Source organism: Balaenoptera ricei, chromosome 7, assembly GCF_028023285.1.
Source record: "Balaenoptera ricei isolate mBalRic1 chromosome 7, mBalRic1.hap2, whole genome shotgun sequence".
NCBI lineage: Eukaryota > Metazoa > Chordata > Mammalia > Artiodactyla > Balaenopteridae > Balaenoptera > Balaenoptera ricei.
Window position 1 is genome coordinate 59,418,443 of NC_082645.1, and position 15,608 is coordinate 59,434,050.

Consider the following 15,608-nt stretch of genomic DNA (forward strand, 5'->3'; position numbering starts at 1 on the left):
ATAGGATATAACTTTCAGTAATACTAATGGGAGTTAGTAGTCATTAGTGAAAATAAATTCTATCATGTCTATGAACCCCGATGTTCATAGGCTGTGATAAGCAGTGTTGGAACTGGAGCAAGGGGTAACCCACATCCTGAGGTAGTTAAAACCCAGGGGGTAAATCAAATGCAGTCTGGGCCGAAATAGAAAAGCAGAGTGATGGCCTGTTCTCTTGATCTCATTAATAATTGCATCTGTTTATCAAACTGCTTTTTGCAAGGGCAGTATGATCATGTTCCCTTCACTTGCAGAGAAGAGTTTAGGTTTGGGTTTGGTTTGGTTGTTGTTTGGAGTGGGGGAGAGAGGGATAGGTAGGTAGCCAGTAAGCTTCACAGGTGCATGGCTTTGTCACCTCAGGTACTCCACCCAGAGGTGAAGGTAAACAGAGCCAGTCCTGGAAAAAAAAGATCAAGTAGGAAAACAGAAAATCATGGGGGACTTTTACTTGAGGAGCAGTGTGACTGACCTACAGAGTTGATGGATTTTCTCAGTATAGCTTTACATTCCACTCTCCACCCCCCTTCTGGCTCCGTAGTCTGACAGGCAAGGGGAATTTCCCAAAAGGTCCTATCCAGGTTGGATTAGGGAGAACTAGAAATTTTCTTTCCCCACCAGTTCTTTGCCTTAATCTTCTGATTGATTCTTCATTCTAATCCGAGCCACAAGGAGTGTGTGAACTTTATAAACCAGGAGTTTCAAACTTCTCTGTACACAAAGCCCAAATAACTCATTTCCGTTTTTCCTCATGGATCCTGTCTGTCAAAGATTTTGTCTACCCAAAAAATGGCACTTAATTAACAAACTATTTTCAGCAGTAAAAGTAAAGTATGTCTTTAATGCTGGACAAAGTGTTATAGATCTTGGACCTTTGATCTGTTGGGTTTTTCATCAAGCTGTCAAGTACACATAAAGATGTGAGGGGAAAATGGGTAAACCAAACCCACAGCACTCAACTCTTGCAGTTTGAAAAAATTGCATCTATCGGTTATTCCATAATCGTATATTTTATCTTTTCTAAAATGTATGACACATTATTTTTTACTCCCATTTTTGCACTTTAAGTAAATGCCTCTTTAGATGCAGACCAACATTGGCAAGCAAACTTTATACCTCACCAACACAAGTCTCTCTAAATGTAGCGAAGACAGTCTCAGAAAAGTAAGTTTTAATTAATTTTGTTTTTAGGCTCATGGTTTTTTGGGGTTTTTGTTTTTGTTTTGACCGCACCTTGCGGCATGAAGGATCTTAGTTCCCTGACCAGGGATCGAACCCGTGCCCCCTGCAGTGGAAGTGCGGAGTCTTAACCACTGGACCGCCAGGGAAGTCCCTCATGTTTGATAAATGTAAATCATTTTAAAACAAAGTTTAAAATATAAACTTTAAAAAATTATTCCAATAGAAATTTGGGGACATTTCATAAATATGCCTAGTGTGCTTAACATACTAATTAATTCTAAAACCTAGGTTATCCACCCTCTGGTGTAAATATGTTCCAGTGGGATATCTAACTTGACTAATTCTCTAACCTTAGTAGATACTAAAGTAAATACTTCCCATCTTCCAAAGTAAAAATTTGAATCTTTCCTCAATTGTAATTGTATTTAAAGAAAACATATTTTAGAGTATACTGGTTATCTATTTTTGTTAAATGGTTAGAAGCATTGTTATCATAAATAATGTCACTTTCTCAAATGAAGTCAACAGATGATAGTTGAAGAGCAGGTTGGAGTTTGGTCCTCTGCTTCTTTGAGACTGTATACAAGATAGACTTTATATCAGAAAGTGAGCAGAAAAGGAATTCACATTTTACTGTTAAAATGATGATTTGGTCGCTTCTCATATGTATTTTTATGGCATGTTCACTGCTTCTCAAATAGTAATATCCTATTTATCTTCAGGTCATTGAGTATGTTGGCTTCCTCCACGTTAGGACATTAAGATTATTAAAGGCATTTCAAATTATTCAAATATCCAGAACTAGACTAGCTAAATTCCCTTCTTTAGGGATATAACTTAGTGAATATATAAGTACCATATTTCATAGATTCTGAAGCATGCATATTTTAACATCTCTACTTGACACTGCTTTTTCTTTCTTAATAACAGTATGTCTTATAATAAATAGGTGATATCTTTGGATGGACCTAGAGATTATCATACTAAGTGAATAAGTCAGACAGAGAAAGACAAATATTATATGACATCACTTATATGTGGAATCTAAAAAATAATACAAATAAACTTATTTACAAGACAGAAACAGACTCACAAACCTAGAAAACAAATTTATGATTACCAAAGGGGAAAAGTGGGGAGGGATAAATTAGGAATATGGAATTAACAGATACACACTACTATATATAAAATAGATAAACAACAAGGTCCTACTGTATAGCACAGGGAACTATATTCAATATCTTATAATAACCTATAAAGGAAAAGAATCTGAAAAAGATACATATATATGTGTGTGTGTATATATATGTATCTGAATCACTTTGCTGTACACCTGAAACTAACACAACATTGTAAATCAACTATAGTTCAATTTAAAAAAAAAAAGAGGAAGAAAAAATGGTATCTTAGATTCACTGAAACACTGTAATTCGTGGCTGGGAAAAGGCAGTGAAATCCTCCTTTTATCTAGATTAGATATTAGAGTATATGAATTCTAGTAATTACTTGTGGTGATCTTTGGCATAATAGGACTCTCACCATGCTAGAAACTGAATACTTAAGTGACTTCTCAACTTTTCATGTGTAGGGTTTCTTCTTGGATGCGCTCTTTCACAATTAGAAAATCAAGGAGGGCAGAGGTAGAACAAATGTAAATCATCTTTGCTTTGTATTTTTCATCAACAGAGTGGGGTTTTGCTTTAGCTGCATATACTGGGGAGGTGAAGATTTCATTCCCTCCCATAGTATTAAGAATATAACAAGCTGTTCAGCATATTTGCTAAAGCACTGTGCAAATCACTAACTTCACTACTAATGTTCTAGATTCACATTTCAATAGGGATAAAACAGAGCTACCATAACTTAGGGGAAAAAATAATAACACTTTACATCTTTTTATATCTTTCCATGAAAACTAGAAGTTGAATTTTTTAAACTCAGTACAGGAGACATATTAAAATAATCACATTAAAGGAGATACAAAAAACGAACTTGGGGTTATTTTTCCGCCAACATGGGTGCCTGTCTTTGTAAACAGAGAGCACCACACAAGAATCCTCTGTCTCAGTGTGTTATCTGTTGACATGAGGTATCAGGCTTGAAGGCTAAAAGAGAAAATTAACCCATTTTTATCTCAGCCATTTAATGAAAAAGCAGGCTACTTTGTATTATGACCAGGGGTTAATATTAGTGTTGGACTCCATAAGCATAGCATTTATTTTTTTTAATTTAAATTTATTTATTTATAGCTGTGTTGGATCTTCGTTGCTGCACGTGGGCTTTATCTAGTTGTGACAAGGCGGGGCCTACTCTTCGTTGCGGTGCGCAGGCTTCTCATTGCAGTGGCTTCTTGTTGTGGAGCATGGTCTCTAGGTGCATGGGCTTCAGTAGTTGTGGCACATGGGCTCAGTAGTTGTGGCTCGCGCGCTCTAGAGCACAGGCTCAGTAGTTGTGGTGTATGGGCTTAGGTACTCCGCAGCATGTGGGATCTTTTCAGACGAGGGATCGAACCCTTGTCCCCTGCATTGGCAGGCAGATCCTTAACCACTGCGCCACCAGGGAAGTCCGAAGCATAGCATTTAGCAATGGTAAGAACTGACTTACAAACTTAAAAAAAAAAAAGAAAAAAGAAACCTGAAGGCTAGTATTCCTTAAATAGTTTTATTCCATCATATCACAATGATATGCCAGGAACATTCAGGTAATGGATTGCGTATATGCTCTATGTTAACTCTGAAAAGATTCTAAGAATCATTACACAATGACAAATGCCCAATAGAAATAGAATTTTAATCATTAGTAAAACTTATTTTTAATGCTTTTCCACAAAGAAGATATTGCATTTTAGCTATTTATTGTTGGTGTGTTATATTGCGTGTTTATATTAAATGTATGTATGAACCCATATAGAACCTTAAACAGAATTGTGACCTAGAAAAGTGTTTTTTCACTATCTACTTTAACATTTAGTAAGGAAGTCGCTTCAAAAAATATTGAAAGTAAAGTCTCTTTAAAGAATTTTACCGAAAATAGAGTATCTCCAAAGAGTATTGAAAATAAATATATAGAAACAAATCTACAGTCTAAGATACGGTCATCTTCCTTCTTAAAAGAAAGGACAGGTAATAATATTAGTTTTATTTGAGTAACTGTAGCTTCTAATTCAGCCCTCCTTCTCTAGGACCTTTGGGATGTCGACAGCTCGTAGGTCTGGAGCGGGTTGTGGGAATCAGTAATTTTTCAAACTCAGGTACCGGATGATTCTGATATGCAGTCAGGTGGGATCCATGGGTATACATTACATAAAATGATAATGATAGGGTATTCAATTTTAGAATGAGTTGAAATACCTGTGAAAGCATTAACAAGTTCCGTCCATTCAACAGTGGTTTACTGAGTGCCAGGCACTTGTTTAGAAGCTGTGGATATAATAGTTAGCAAATGGCCAAGATCCTTGCCCTTATGGAATTCACATAGATAGCCAACTATTAAACACTAATAATAAACAAACACAAATAAGACAGTGACAGGTTGGGATGGGTGCTATAATATAAATAAATGGCACCTGGAAGAGGGAGAACTACCTTAGATCTAGGGATCAGGAAACCTCTCTCATGATACTCAGTGTTTGTGAATTGAATGAGTTCCTGTGACATCACATAAAGTTCTTAATTCCCTATTATGACCAGTGTGATGAGTCGGTGAACAGGCTGGGTACACATTGGAAGATTAGAGTGGCTATGAGCCGACAGAGACTGTAAAGGAAACAGGTAGATAGACTGAATAGCCCAGGCATCCCACTCTTGGAAGGACTTGTTATCCCTTTTGAGGATAGATAGTACCTTTTGCTTCGAGTGAGGAGTTTTCCCAACTTTTTCTTTTTTTGGCCTGCTTTTTCTTAACATTGTCTTCTCTCAACCTTTCCTAGATTTCCTCATTTTCTTCTTTCTAACACCAGTGTTTCTACACTATTTAGAGTAGCTCATGGCCACACTCCCATCAAAGAAGACATCTCAAGACTTCCCAGACACTCAAAGTCTTACAAGAAGGGGATGATGTAGCACAAGTTAAGGTTGAAACTGTGAAATTCATCTGTAGAGCCAAAAAACTTGGCAAGCTCAATAGTGTTTCCCAAAGAGATAATTTTAGGAAACACAGGGTAAATTTTTTTTAAATTACTTTAATAGTAGTATATTTTAATGTGTATTAGAAAAAAATAATATAAGACCTGGTTAAGAATATGGACTCCAGAGCCAAACTGACTCCCAGATCTACCCTAATTAGTGGTGTGAAGTTGGGCAAGTTATTTAACCTGTCTCTCAGTTTCATCTATGAATGGGATAAAAATAGTACACACCTCACTGAGCTGGTGAGAGAATTAGATGAGTTAATATATGTAGTATTCAGAAGAGTAATGGCATATAATATTTGCTATGATTATTATATCTTACTTTCATAAGTACCTCCATCAGTTTTGTGGATGATAATAGTTATGATCTGGCAAAATTCCTAAGTTAAAAAAGTAAATTAGGGGCTTCCCTGGTGGCACAGTGGTTGAGAATCTGCCTGCCAATGCAGGGGGCACGGGTTCGAGCCCTGGTCTGGGAAGATCCCACATGCCGCGGAGCAACTGGGCCCGTGAGCCACAACTACTGAGCCTGCGCGTCTGGAGCCTGTGCTCCGCAACAAGAGAGGCCGCGATAGTGAGAGGCCCGCGCACCGCAATGAAGAGTGGCCCCCGCTTGCCGCAACTAGAGAAGGCCCTTGCACAGAAACGAAGACCCAACACAGCCAAAAATAAACAAATAAATTAAAAAAAAAAAAAAAAGTAAATTAAAAAAAATTAAGTAAATAGTATAGGTGATACTCTCATGTGGCAAAATGGATGAAGATAGTATATTACTGAAATTTGGAAAATATTTCAATAGCTTGTGCCATGGAGGTTTTACCTCTTAAATATTTCTCTAATATGTCTCCTCCTCTCAATCCCTATTTTAACAATGACCTGTCAGCCATCTCTTTCACCTGGACTTTTTAAAGACACCTCTAACCACCTCTCTCCCTGCTGTTTTTTTTTTTTTTTCTGTCTGCCTTCAAATACACTTTCCACCCTGGTATCCAGGTATTCCTTCAGAAATTCAGAATTGATCATACTTGTTTCCCTACTTAAATCTTTCATGACTACTTTGTTTCCCTACTTTTAAATCCTTCATTCTTAGGATAAAGTTCTAACTCCAAGGCCCACAAGACTCCATTATCAGCTTGTACCCCTCTGGCTACATCTGTCACCATTTCAGCCTCAACTTTGACCCATACGCAACAACAAAGTGCTTGTAGCTCCACACACATTCTTTTTTCACTGGTTCATGCTGTCCCCTCTCCTTGGAAAAACTAATCCACTCAGACCAGGATGGGGCTCTCCTTTGGGCTCCCATGTACCTAGTACGCATCTTTATCACTTACTGCCATACTGTTTTATAATTATCCATTATGTTTCTGACTCCCTAGTTAGAATGTGAGCACCCTGAAGTCAATGACTGTTCATTTTTGTATTCCTGGGGCTCAACATAGTGCTGGGCACCAAATGGGTAGTCAGAGTAGTGCTTATCTTTTATTTTTCAGTCATCTATGTTTGGTCATAGGTACTATGACTTGACATTAAGAAAAATCATTAATAATGTTATGTAACTTCTGGTTATATCTGGAACACTTCACATGTATCTCTTCCTAATTTGTGTGTGTGTGTGTGTGTGTGTGTGTGTGTGTGTATACAGAGAGAGAGAGAACTTTATTCTCAAGTATCCAAGCAGTGACTACTTGCCTAAGAAGAATTACTTTTCAACCTCTTTAGTCTTACTTTTACTTTCCAAGCTCTTTATTTTGCATTTGCATTCCTATAAGAACAATTTAAGAAAAGTATTTCTGTGGATAGAATAGCATTAATTTCTTTTTTCTGGAAGTTATTATATTCTTTATAAACAAAACCGTTTTCCATTTATTACAATTTCAAGCACCAAACAACACTAACATCAGCTCAGTATTATCGGTTTGGGTTTTTTCCTGTTTCACTTAGCAGTTTTATTACCTTTTTCGGAAATGGAAATCAGGTAAATTTATTGCAGTGATGTTTAGTCATGAAAAAAAATCCGGAACAGGAGGGCATATAGTAAACATGTACACTTGCTACATTATAATTTAGGAGTGACCATTTTAAATTTTTGAATACGTTTCAATATTTATTGATTAAATTATATGTATTCTTTTCTAGGTGAAATGAGCAAAAATGTAGTCATTACAGAGCAGGAGAAAAATAATGAATGTTCCCCTGAGGATACCGATGATAAGTTGTCTGAATCAACACATGATGATGGTGAGGATGATACCAGTGATGAAGATAATGAGGAAGACAGTAACCCTAATAAGGATACTCATGCCCCATTAGAGTTAATGACAGAAGTAAGTTTTACTCGTATGTTATAACTCAGGAAACTTAAAAATATTGAAATAGCTGAATAGTATATAGTCTTGCAGACTAAAAAAAATAGTTAAAATATCCTTGCCCACACACAGATGCTTACCTCGTTGCTCATCTTTCTTACTACTTTCACCAGGGTAGAGGTGAGAGAAGATTCTAGAAGTGACTCAGAGTATTCTGGTAAAGGCAGAAGCAGGAATAAGAGAAGTTTTGGCATAAAACTCTTCAAAGACTGCTTTAAGAAAAACTTTCTACTTACTGGGTACCATGCCAGTTACTTGGGATATTTAGAGATAAATAAGAAAGACATGACCTTACCCTTGAGAACTAACAGGCACATATTTTGTATATAATGCAATTTATAATAAAATGAAATATGTGCTAGTAGAGGTGTTTGTAAAGTTCTCTGGGAACTGGGAGGATTAAGTGACTAATTGAGAAAAGAAGCAGGAGAAACGGGGGGTAAAGGAAGGATTTTTAGAGGAAGAGACATGAATGGAATCTTAGAAACTTGAAGAGGGACGTGTAGGAATTCATCTGGTAAACATATCAAGGAGGTGTTCCTGGCATAGGAAACAACATTGGCAAAGGCATTGAAGCCTGAAACGTCACATGCGAAAATTGTACATAAACGTTTGCTGATAATTCTATGGAGAACAAAACAGTTTTACCTCACTTGTTGTGGTGTCACAGTCTACCTTTAATTAATATTACACAACTTCATGTATATCATAAGACCTTCATAACAGTATATTTTAATTTCCCCCTTCTCATCCTTTGTATTTTTGTTGTCATATGTTTTACTTGTACATGTGTTATAAGCCCCACAATACATTGTTCTTTTTGTTTTAGATGGTTAGCTATCTTTTAAAGTGATTTTTTTTAATGGAAAATATCTTTTTTTGGAAGACATTTCTGGTGTTCTTCATAGCTCTGTGTAGATCCAAATTTCTACCTGATATTATTTTCCTTTTACCTGAAAAGCTCCCCTTACTATTTCTTATAATGCAGTTCTGCTGGAAATGAATTCTCTCAGTTTTTGTTTGTCTGAAAATTCTTAATTTCACCTTCATTTTTAAAGGATTTGATAGCTGGAGATTCTAAGGGGGGGGGCAGGTTTTTTTTAGTACTTTGAAAGGTTGCTCCATTTTCTCACATTTTGCATAGCTTTAGACAAGATGTCTGCTGTTATTTTTATTTACATGTATATGTCTTTTTTACCATCTTCCAAATTTTTTTCATATGTATTATTTTTGGCAATTTGATTATGATATGCCTTGATGTGGCCTATTTATTCTGTTCATTGAGATTCTTGGACCTATGAGTTTATAGTTTTCACCAGGTTTGGAAAATGTTCAGTAATTAAGTCTTCAAATATTTTTTCTGATCTCCGCCCTCCCTATCTTCATCTGGGCTACAATTATACATATGTTAGACCACCCAATATTGTCCCAAAAGTCACTGATGTTCCCTTTGTCTCCTGTTTTTCTCTATATATTTTAAAAAATATGTATTTATTTATTTATTTTTGGCTACACTGGGTCTTAGTTGTGGCACGCGGGCTCTCTAGTTGTGGTGTGCAGGCTTAGTTGCCCCACAGCATGTGGGATCATAGTTCCACAACCAGGGATCGAACCCATGTCCCCTACATTGGAAGGCAGATTCTTTACCACTGGACCACCAGGGAAGTCCCTCAATGTATTTTATTTTAGAAATTTCTAATGCTCTGTGTTCAAGTTCATGATCTTTTCTTTGCAGTTATAATCTGCTGTTAAGTCCATCTCCCTCCTTCTCTCCCTCTCCCTCCCTAGCCCCATATATATATATATATATATTCATTTTAGGTATCCTGTTTATCATCTCTAGAAGGTTTCTTTAAATATTTTTGTAACTATCATTTCTCGCCTCATCATGTTCAGATTTTCTCTACTCTTGAGCATATGGCATATATTTATAATGGCTATTTTAACATGTTTGTCTGCAATGCTATCATCTCTGTCAACTCTAGGTCAGTTTCTATTGATTAAGTTTTCTCCTGCCTATAGGTCATATTTTCCTGCATCTTTGCATGCCTGGTAATTTTTTACCAAATCCTAGATGTTGTAAATTTTATGTCCTTGGATACAAACTTTTGTTGCTGGACTTTGATCTGGGACTGTTGAGTTACTTGGAAATAGGTTTCTCCTTTTGAGTTTTGCTTTTTAACTTTGTTGGGAGGATCCAGAGCAACCTTTATAGTGTAGGGACACTACTAAGGCAATACCCTTATGAGGACTCTTCCCAGTGCTCTCTGTATTAAAAGAACCTTCCACTCTGGCTGGAGAGAACATGAGTTCTTCTCAGCCCTGTGTGAGGTCCAGTGAGTATTCCATCTGCTCATTCTAGTGATTCTTTCTGCGGCCTCAGTTTCTTAATACTCATATGCAGATCAAAACAAGCCAAAGACTCTTTAATATTACTTCATGTCCCTATCTCTTGCAGAGTAAACCTAGTGTACCTGCAAATGTTTCAGAATATGTGACACACAAGCAAGAACAATTAACCGAGTGTAAGCTTCTTTTTTTAATGGAAGGTGTCTAAATAACTAATAATAGAAGATCAGTAAATTGTGGAGCCTTAGTAAGTAAAAGAATATACAAGAATATTTAATTCCATGGGGAGAAAATGACCATGATGTGTGGTGTATTTTTTAAAAGTTATTGAATAATCCTAGTTTTTGTAAATATATATGTGTTCATTTATGGAAAAAATACTAAAACAATGTTCATGGAGATGTTAAAAATAAACATCTCTAAATGGAAAAATATAGATGCTATTTAACTGGGGACAGAATGTGTTTATTTAGCATTTAAATTTCCTACCTACAAAAGTATACATACAAATATTACTTTGTAATAAAAAAAATACAATAAAAATAGTAAAAGCAAAACTAGATGGTATAAGGGCAATCACTACTGGAAAATATTGAATATACATAATTGTAAATCTATATTTTTTACTAAGTATTGTCATGTAATTATGGATTAAGTTCACAAATAAAAGCTGTATCTGAACCAAAGGGATATTAAAGTGATTAAAGTCTTCAGAGTCTATGCCAGTTGAATCAACCTGTGTATTCTCAAACTGTTCAGTAGTGTGTACACTGTGTGGCTGCAGCAAAGCAGAGGCATCATACTTAGTCTGTGTGGCCTTAAATAGTCCTCATTAACTGCCTGATTACAGACTCAGTCCTGGAAAAACAAGTAAAAGTTAAAAGCAAAATAGTTAATCATTAATGGAATATTTTCTAGGGAGTTTATAATTGACATTTAAATTCTCTGTGAAACTACATAGCTGAAGAATTTCTGAATGTTTTCCAGTTCCTGAGAGCAGAAATGGGCCAAGACTACCGTTTGGCAAAAAAATTATGTCAGATGAGTAAGTACAAAATACTTTTCCGTTTTCCAATCTTCTCTGTTTCCAAATACATTCCATAATATGTAAGATGGTTTGATTATCATACATCTAATGAATTCTCTGATAGTGTCTCAGTGAATCCTTGATAGTAAAAATTGGTATAAGGACTAATTTAGACTTCTAGAGTAACTTTGAGTGGGATAAAATGACAGAGACTAATTACACCATTAGAAAATCAGTCAAAATCCTTAGCCTCAGGATAACGGGTTAGTAGCATTATGCCTTTAGATTCAAAGAAGTGTTGTGTAGTGCAGGAAGCCTTACTTAACATGCAATTATTCCACAAATATTTGAGTACCTACGTGTGCCAGGCACTGTTCTAGGCACTGGACAGATAACAATCCCACATGTATATCTAGTTTCAGACAGATAACAAATTTATCTGTAACTAGCGTGTCACAGATGATAGGTGCTATGGAGAAAAATAAAGCAGGGAAGAAGGAGTAGAAAATACTGGGAGGGAGACAGCAGTTTTAAGTAGGATGGTCTAGGAAGGCCTCACTGGAAGACTAGAGCAAACATCCTGAAGAAGTTGAGGAAGTGAGTCCTGTCATCTGGAGGAAGTGTGTCCCAGGCAAGACTAATAGCAAATGTGCTGAGAATAAGCCAGTGGAAGTGTGATAGGAGATGAGGTCGGAGAGCTTACAGGTCAGGGGTTGTGCAGATTGCATAACACCTTTCGCAGCTTAAGGACCTTGGCTTTTTCTCTGAGTGAGGTGGGAAACCACTGGACACTTTTGAGTAGAGGAATGATGTGAACTACCTTATTTTTCTGTCTTTGGGTTTTAGTGGTTTGACTTGACCTTCAAAATGGTGGTGGTTTTCTTTGTATTTAAGCAAAGAAAGGTTTGGGAGGTTTGCTGAGTTTCTTAACTCTGTGGGTTGATGTTTTCATCAACTTTGAGGATTTCTTGGCCATTAATCTTCAAAGATTGCCTCTGCCATATTCTCTCTCTTCTCTTCCTGGGTCTCCAATTACACATAAATTAGACTTCTTTTCATGGTGTCCCACATGTATCTTATACTCAGCTCTGTTTTTTCCAGTTCTTTCTATTTCTATGCTTCAGTTTGGATATCTTCTATTGACCTGTTTTTTGAGTTAATTTATCCTCTCTTTTGCTGTGTCCAATCTGCTGTTAAAACTATCTAGTGAATTCTTAATTTCAAGGATTGTATTTTCCAATTTTAGAAAGTCTATCTAATGATTTTGAAAGATTCCAGCTCTCTGTCAAAATCCATAATCTTTTCAACTATTTTGCCCATCTTTTTCTCTTACTTCATTAGTCTTAGTTATTTTAAAGGAGAAAATGGCAACTCTACAATTAAACTTTATTAATAATGGACTTGAAATATTAACTATTGTAGACCTGTCTTATGGTTAAAATCTTTTAGTGAAAATGTAGTGTAGGGACATGGGGTCTACTCTCCCTTGCCTCACAGAGTCCCCACTGTGGATACAGTATTCTTAAATCATCGGCTAATTTTTAAAATGGGTTTCTTGAATGCTTTAACACTACCTATCTCATATCCAAAATAATTTGCCTTGTTTAATCCTTTCAAGCACTTTTGACCTTTAGAGCCATCGATTAAAATATTTCAATCAAAACTGTTTCTGGTGGCCCACAAACAGAATTTCCAATCAGAAAGAGTCCTTAGAGAGAGAATCATGTCCAGTGCTCTGTTTTTATAAATAATGAAACTGAAGCAGAGAGAGGTTAAGCAGCTTGTGCAGCCCTGCTCAGGGAGCAAGTGACACAGCCAGAACTGGAACCCCAGCCTCCTTTTCCCTCAACTACTTTTCTTCTCTGTGTGGCTGGTATAGAAGGGAGTGATTTTGTAGCTCTAGCTCCCAGTTCTCTGAGTTTTTCTTGTGGAGCCTAATTGTAGGAAAATTTACATATTGTATTATATTTTTATATTCATCAATCATTTTAGAAAAGCCTCTGGCCAAAGCTTACAAAATATAGACACTGATATCACCACATCTGTCAGTAAGTTTTGGCTGTTAGCCCAAACTGTAAACAGCAGGCGCTCAGTATAATGCTTATGGACCTGACATACCAGTGCACATGCATTAAGCGCCAGGTCAATGGGGATGAAAAAGTTCAAACTGATATATCTTAATGGGGTTATATTCCTTTAAAAACTCACTCCTTTCCTTCCAACCAATAAATATTGAGCACTAACTCTGTACCAGACATTATGCTGGGAGCTGGAGAGAAAGCAAAACTCAGAGCACACATGCTCTAAACCCTTTTGGGGTTGATATCAGATGTGGTTTGCACTCTTACGGCTCTTCCAGTAATGCTGTTTACTCTTTTCTGTCCATGGCAAATAGTGGTGCCTCTAAAACTAAGGACTAAACTCTAGGAAAAGAAGCTATGGAGTGCCCTAAGACAGGCACCGTGATCCAGGCAGCCAAATGGGAAAGAGCTGCTCCCAAGAGGAAGAAGAGGCTGATGGGAAATGTGGGCAAAAAGGCCCAGAGAACGTGGGTAGAGAGCAGGGGTGTGCAAAGTAAGATTGGCTACCCCTGAGGCAGATTGCCAGCCAAGGATGTAAAAATTAGGGAGGCCCCGGTTTTGCAAAGCCAGGCAAGTTCAAGGAAGAACAGAGAGTTGTAGACAGACTGTGTTCCAGGGAGAAGGAAGTGCTAGTTCTTTGATGCCAATAGGAACACTTGGCTGAGGGCTTACCCAAAGTCCCTCTCTGTGTTCAGAGCAACAGACAAAACAAATTGTTTTCATCTAGCATGGACCCCAAAATATTATATGTAAATTCTTACAGCATAGATATTCTTTTTCTAAAAAATTTTTTGAAGGATAGTTGATTTACAATGTTGTGTTAATTTCTACTCTACAGCAAAGTGATTCAGTTATACATATATATATATACATTCTTTTTCATATTCTTTTCCATTATAGTTTATCACAGGATAGTGAGTATAGTTCCCTATGCTATACAGTAGGATCTTGTTGTTTATCCACTCTATATATAATAGTTTGCATCTACTAACCCCAAACTCCCAACCCGTCCCTCCCTCACCACCCTCCCCTTGGCAACCACAAGTCTGTTCTCTACAGCATAGATATTCTTTGGTCTCTTTTTTCCCCCATCTTCTAGCTCTTCCATGGAACACTCCACCTTTCTCTATACATATATTTATAAAGTTATGCATGTAAACATAGATTGTGTATTTACATTTTTATGTATTTATATATGTATATATTGAACACCTACTATGGGAACATTAAACATACATTGTTTAATTCTTACAGCAATTCCATGAGGCAGATATGATTAACCCCATTTTACAGATGAGCAAAGTGAGGCTAGCAAGGAGAACTAATTCACCCAAAGTCACACAGCTACCCAGTGGTAAAGCTAGGATTAGATCCCAGGTCTGGCTCGAGAACCTATGATTTCTTGCTATATTTCCATTTCCTCATTTGATTAATAAGCTTATATTTCTGGTTAAGTAGGCAGAGACTTGGAAAAGAGATGCCTTTATGAATCAATCAGATTGAAATGGCTCCTATAAGTTGACTAATATATATATATATTTTTTTTTAAACAATGTGTTTCTTAAAGTCAGGCAGCTCTCTTTTTTTTTTTTTAGAAATTCACATTCTTTTATTTATTTATTTATTTTTATTTATGACTGTGTTGAGTCCTCGTTTCTGTGCGAGGGCTTTCTCCAGTTGCGGCAAGCGGGGACCACTCCTCATCGCGGTGCGCGGGCCTCTCACCATCGCGGCCTCTCTTGTTGCGGAGCACAGGCTCCAGACGCGCAGGCTCAGCAATTGTGGCTCACGGGCCCAGTTGCTCCGTGGCATGTGGGATCTTCCCAGACCAGGGCTCGAACCCGTGTCCCCTGCATTGGCAGGCAGACTCTCAACCACTGCGCCACCAGGGAAGCCCCTAATATATTTTTTATTTGTATCTAAGGCAACTAGTTTATATGAAATACTGCATCTTTGTCCCTGCAGAAATGTTTTACAAATCCATTCTCTTGAATTAAGTCTCCAGTTCCTGGTGTGTTTCCTTGCCGTCCAATCACGGTATAGTCATTTGTATCTTCACGTGGCTGCAGGGCTTCCCATCCTGCATCCCAGGTGCAAATGGGTTCTTTTCTTTTTATCCTGCCTTCTAAAAAAGTTGTTGGTGAAGCCTTGGAAAAGTGGTTTTTAAATGAGACTGCAAGTCAAGAGTCCCAAGTACTTTTCTTCATTTATCTCACGATTGACTGTGAGATTTTCTGTCAATCTTCCCATTTCTTGGTCTCTTTACCTGCAGCCCAGTCATCGCAGGGTGCCAACACTTCTGCTCACAGGCAGCCCGGGATTCTACAAAAATAACTTTTAAGCCTTGAAGACCTACTCTGTCAATTATAATGATTGTAAATGTTTAAGAATAATGGCCTGAAAACCAAAATGGTTCTCATCATTATGGGTCTAAC

The 15,608-nt window shown here is 37.1% G+C and overlaps 1 protein-coding gene across 4 annotated transcripts in view; it reads left to right on the forward strand.

Moving 5' to 3' along the window:
• The window catches only part of ERICH2 (glutamate rich 2), a 31,002-nt gene that overhangs the window by 12,247 nt on the left and 3,147 nt on the right, over positions 1 to 15,608 (forward strand). For 2 of the 4 annotated variants that reach the window (XM_059928075.1, XM_059928077.1), the window contains exons 4-6: positions 7,487 to 7,674; positions 10,175 to 10,241; positions 11,027 to 11,110. In XM_059928075.1, the coding sequence (XP_059784058.1) occupies positions 7,492 to 7,674; positions 10,175 to 10,241; positions 11,027 to 11,110 (334 nt within the window). In that variant the 5' untranslated portion in view covers positions 7,487 to 7,491. The remainder of the gene's footprint in view (positions 1 to 7,486; positions 7,675 to 10,174; positions 10,242 to 11,026; positions 11,111 to 15,608) is intronic. The other 2 variants (XM_059928079.1, XM_059928078.1) reach the window with 2 other exon arrangements.